General features: G+C 43.9%; 1 protein-coding gene across 1 annotated transcript; it reads right to left on the bottom strand.

Moving 5' to 3' along the window:
• Positions 1–402: 402 nt before the first annotated feature.
• LOC128867140 (uncharacterized) lies at positions 403–5,442 on the bottom strand. The gene has a single exon (XM_054108238.1). It carries the CDS (start codon positions 5,440–5,442, stop codon positions 403–405), a length of 5,040 nt encoding a protein of 1,679 aa, XP_053964213.1.
• Positions 5,443–5,834: the final 392 nt, after the last annotated feature.

Raw genomic sequence — 5,834 nt, 5'->3', positions numbered from 1 at the left:
AGTTGACATCCGAGTTGACTGACGAACAATGCGTAAGAGCGATAAAAGATTAATGATAATGCAAATATGTATAGCGATGAAAAAGGTATCGATGTTGTTGAAGTGAACTCAACAAGAGGTATATCGATGTTGTCGAAATGAACCCAACATACCGCCACCCTTGAACTATCATGATATGTTCAATATGTAAATTACAAAGGAAATAAATTCGAATACAAACTTGAACAAAATAGGAATTTCAGACTTTAAATAAGTTAAATAACTACATTTTAGTTTTCTTCGGAAAATACGTCCCCTTGAGTTGGTAGAAGACACAGCTTAGGTATTGGGCGAGTAATTGTCCGTTTGCGGTTTTTATCGTTACGACACGTACGTGACCATCTCTACCAGGATGACAATGAATTACTCTGCGAGTGTCCACTTTGTTGGAGGAGAAGATTCATTAAAGACAGCGACGACGTCTCCTTCTTGAAAATTTCGTGATGGACGAAACCACTTAGCACGTCGTTGCAAGCTTACGAGGTATTCGTCTCTCCAACGGCGCCAAAAGTGTTGACGAATAGAAGAGACCAACTGCCACCTTTGTTGCAGGGTTCCAGAAAAGCCTTGACCCTCAGGTTCTGGAATTGCCCGCAATGGTTTGCCTACCAGAAAATGGCCAGGCGTTAAAATCGATAAGTCGCCTGCATCCGTCGAAATGTCGCATAATGGGCGGGAATTGACACAAGCTTCCACCTCCGTTAAGAGCGTACTAAACTCCTCATAGCTTAAAAGAATTTCTCCGAGGGAGCGTTTTAGATGATATTTTATGCGTTTGATTCCAGTTTCCCAATATCCTCCCATGTGAGGTGCGGACGGTGGATTGAATCGCCACTCAATAGCAGAGTCTGCACAAAACGATTGAAGTTGGGAGTCTTGCATGCACTCTTGATATTTCTCACGGAGTTCCCTTTCTGCACCAACGAAATTCGTCCCGTTATCCGAAAACATTTCTTTACAATAGCCTCTGCGGTTGATGAATCGTTTAAAAGCGTTTAGAAACGAAGAACTTGAGAGATCTCCAACAAACTCGAGGTGCATTGCACCTGTGCACATGCAGACAAATGAAGATATATAACCTTTTACGGATTTAACTCCTCTTCCATGCGTAAATTTGAACATATAAGGACCAGCAAAGTCTACTGCTGTACGAACGAAGCAGCGAGCGTACGTTATGCGGGACGAAGGAAGATCACCCATTGATTGTGTTGCGAGCTTGCGATTTAAAGCGGTACGTTTTACACATTTGCGATAGATATTACGAATTAAGTTGCGGGCACCAACGACCCAATACCGGCGTTGCAGGATCACTTGCATTATACGGGGGCCTGCATGTAGCGTGTAGTGATGTATGTCCAAAACAACGAGTTTTGAAAGCGGAGAGTTTTTTGGCAGTATAACGGGGTGTCTGACATCATTTGCAATATCTGCGGATTTCAGCCGACCTCCAACACGAAGGATTCCAAACGAATCGAGAAACGGTTGTAATCGCAGCAAACTACTACGCAGTTTAATTGGCTTTTTTTCCCTGCAACAACGTATTTCATTAGAAAAATAGAAATTTTGTGTATACCTGATTAATCTTCGCTCGGATTCCAGCAACTCCTGACAATTAGGAAACCACGTTTTTTTGTTATTGATTCCAAGCGAGCTAGAGCGGGTATTGTGTACAAATCTCAATACATAAGCGATAATTCTTCTTAATTTCGAATAAGATGAGTATTTTGTGATGACCGACCAGTAAACGTCAGTAACTGCGATACAAGCCTTAACTTTTCGTAAGCCTATTTCGGTTTTATGCATTATTTGCGCGGGCTGCTTCCAGAACTGTTCCTCTTCGCGTAAGAAGTCAGGTCCGAACCACCATAACTCATGATGCATAAGTTGAAGCGGAGATATACCTCTGGATGCGCAGTCCGCAGGATTGCTTTCAGAGCGTATATGGTTCCAGCACTCGGGAGGCAGGACCTCGTGAATATAGGCGACACGGTTTGCGACGAATGTTTCCCATTTATTAGGATGTGCTTGCAGCCACGCCAACGTAATGGTGGAATCTGTCCATGCTACCAGTGGACAGCAAAAATCCTTCCAACTTTGCATGACGGCCTTGACCAATTTTGCGGCGAGATGTGCAGCACACAACTCGAGGCGAGGTAGCGTTGTTGTTTTTAGCGGGGCAACTTTAGTCTTTGATGAAATTAAGCCGATTGTAATGTGACCATCCCTATGTACAGTGCGCGCATATATGACTGCGGCATAGGCGCGCTCGGAAGCGTCGGCAAAAACGTGCAACTCAGTAAATGAGCCTATCGTCCCGACTCCAACCCAACGGTTGACCTTAAGTTCAGATAAAAGTTGTAATTGCGAACGATGATCAAGCCACACCTTGCCTATCGTATCTGGTACTGGGTCGTCCCATCCAGTGTTGGAACGCCAGATGTCCTGAAACAACATTTTCGACCTGATTGTTGCGGGTGAAAGTAAACTCAATGGATCAAAAAGTTTGCTGGCATCGACCAGAAATGCTCTCTTAGTTAAGACGTGGGGCGGTTCTCCTAGAGAAATGGAAAATGTAAAATAGTCCTCTTCCATATACCAAATTAGTCCCAGAGCATGTACATTGTTGCCATCTACGGTGTAGTGTGATATGTTCTTGGATTCTCTAGCGATAGTCTCATTTAGCTCTGTACAATTTGATGCCCATTTTCTTAACTCGAACCCACCTTCCCGTAGAATATCGGACACATTTCGCTGCAATGCTTTAAGTTCCGACTTGCTAGACGCACCAGTGAGAAGATCGTCCATGTAAAAGTCTTTAAGAATTACGTCGACTGCTTTCTGAAAAGTATTGGAAGATTGTTTCGCGGTTTGTTGCATCGATTTGACAGCCAAATGCGAGGCGGACGCAATTTCATAAGTTACGCGTAGCATGCGGTAATCTGTAATAGGTAGAGATGGGTTAGAGCGCCAAACAATTCGATGTAAGTCGACATGTTTAGCTGAAACACAGATTTGTCGATACATTTTTGCAACGTCTGCAGTTACTGCGAATTTGTGCATTCTAAAGCGCAAAAGTATGGAGTACAAGTCTTCTTGTAATTGAGGACCAACATAAAGCGCATCGTTGAGGGAATTCCCCGTTGTGGTTTTAGCAGACGCGTTAAACACAACTCGCAATTTTGTCGTAACGCTGGACTCCTTTACGACAGCATGGTGTGGCATATAATATTTAGCATAGTTCGTTTTAGGCACGACCTCCATATGACCCATTTCAATTAATTCCTGCATGAATTCGTTATAGCGTGTCCACAGATCCTGATCACCGGCAAATCTGCGCTCCATGCGTAATAAGTTTCGTACGGCGAGACTCCTTGATTCACCTAATGGCACGTCGATCTTGAGTGGCAACTCCACTACAAAGCGTCCGTCCGGCTTCCTAATATGAGTTGATTCAAAATGTTCTTCGCAGTACCGCTCCTCGTGGGTAAGATATCGTGTTTGCGGCGCTTCTTCAAGTTCCCACAATCTAGCCAATGCTCTATCTAAATGTACATCACAGTGTAATGATTGTATATGGTTTGCGGGTGGAACGGATGTATCTACGTTTCCACACAACGTCCAGCCAAAGACTGTTTTCTGTATTATTGGCGTGCCAGGTGGGCCTTTACGCAGCTCAGTTAAAATGAATCGATCCATATAGTCCATGCCCACTAAGATGTCTACACGGCCGGGTTCCATGAAGTGCGGGTCAGCTAAGAACAGTCCCTTGATGTGAGACCATTCAGGAACGCTTAAACTCTGCGACGGCAAATCGCCCGTAATCTTTTGTAAAATTAATGCGTTGATGGGGTAGCATTCACTTGAATGTCGCGAAGAAAGGAATAACGTCGTTTCGCCTCTGCAACGGCCACCCTGAGAAGCGCCAATTCCCGTTACAAATATGGACGAAGATTTGCGAGCTAGACCTAGACGTTGTACGCATGCCTCAGTTATGAATGTGGCGTGAGAACCTGAATCGAATAATAAGCGAGCATTCTGCCATCGATCAGCAGAATCACGTACCTTTACTAGGGCGGTTGATAGCAACACAGCGTTTTGTGGTTTATGCATTGGGTTAACCTTGGAATTAAGGCAAGCGGAGGCGGATGTGACAGCGGTTTGCGGGAGCAAGCTAGCGGCGGGTAACGTACCTGCAGCGGTGCGGGGTGAGTCGACGACGTGGGAAGAGGTGGATGCCTCTGGCGAACTATGAAGCAATGTATGGTGGCGCTGCCGACATATTCGACAGGAAGACGCGCTATTGCAGCGTTCCTTAAAATGTCCGGTACTTAAGCAGTTTAAGCACGCCTTGAAATCTTTCACAAAATTGAGTCTAGCGTTTGCATCTAAACTACGGAATTTTTCACAAGAATAAATTCTGTGACCTGCGTTACAATACGTACAACGCGATTGATCTGCGGTGGCATGAAAAACCTTTGCCGATTTTCCGACCAATTTTTGATTGTTCGGTTTTCCTGGCCATGACTGGGTTGCTGGCGTTGATATCATCGATAATGAGCGACACCTTATTTCCAAAAAGGACGAAAGGTCTTCGAAGGTAGGAGGATCGTCGCTAGTGAGTAACAACTCCCACTGTTTGCGAGTTTCGAAGGAGAGTCTGGTTACAGTTTCATGTACTAACCAATCGTCCCAAAAATCCACTGGTCGCCCTAAAGCCTTAAGTTCCCTTATGTGTTGTTGGAATGCATTCAACACGTTCTTAATGGAGTCAGCAGTGTCGCTCGTCGCTTTACGTATCTCTGCAATCGCCCGAAAGTGCGCTTCGACAATAACTCGCATAACTTTATATCGCGACTTTAGAAGATTCCATGCCTCCGTATAGTTGGCATCGCAAATTTGGAAACCGCTGATAATGCTAAGCGCATCACCCTTTAAGCAGCTACATAAGTAGTGTAGCTTTTGACCACCTGACAATGAAGAGTTAGAATCTACGAGGGTAACAAAAGCGTCGTAGAAGGCGATCCACTCAGTGGAATTGCCCGCGAAGGATGGAAGTTCCATTTTAGGTAGTTTAATTGCTGCTGACACAGTGGGATGCGGATTTGTAGAATTCGCAACTGATTCGGTTCTACACTTCTGTACACGCCTAAATTGTGATAGCGCTGTAACGTACCAGGTCTCGGCCTGGATGCGCGCGGTCTGTTCGACATCGATGTTATCTGCACCACAAGAAAGCTCGACTTCATCTTGGGCTGTCTTAAATCGTACCCACTGCTCATTTAATAACTGCAGATAACTTTCGACATTTTCTAAATCTAACACAAATGCTTCGTCGTTGCTCTTGGTCATGTACCTTTTTATAGCATTTAGCGCGGAATCACGTGTTTTTACGAATGCGGACATTTTGCGGGTGCGGTAAAATAGGTTATGTTAATATAACGCGGTGTAGACTATATGGAATTAAATTATCGCGGTAATCCGGCTCGAAGGACCAGAAATGGTTGCGGCGGTTTTTTCTGCTTTGAAAGGCACTTAAATTCACAATTAAATCCGTTGAAAGAAAAACTAAAATTTATTTAATACAATCATTTATTTAGATAGAGAGTTGACATCCGAGTTGACTGACGAACAATGCGTAAGAGCGATAAAAGATTAATGATAATGCAAATATGTATAGCGATGAAAAAGGTATCGATGTTGTTGAAGTGAACTCAACACTAATTTTATTCGCAAATGCATTCATTCGCATTTCTAGAGAATAAATTGAAGTTAAAATTTGAAAAGTTTCCAACTAT

Source organism: Anastrepha ludens, chromosome 6 (genome assembly GCF_028408465.1).
Source record: "Anastrepha ludens isolate Willacy chromosome 6, idAnaLude1.1, whole genome shotgun sequence".
NCBI lineage: Eukaryota > Metazoa > Arthropoda > Insecta > Diptera > Tephritidae > Anastrepha > Anastrepha ludens.
Note: the sequence above shows the minus strand (reverse complement) of the source record. Positions and strands in the feature narration are given on the sequence as shown.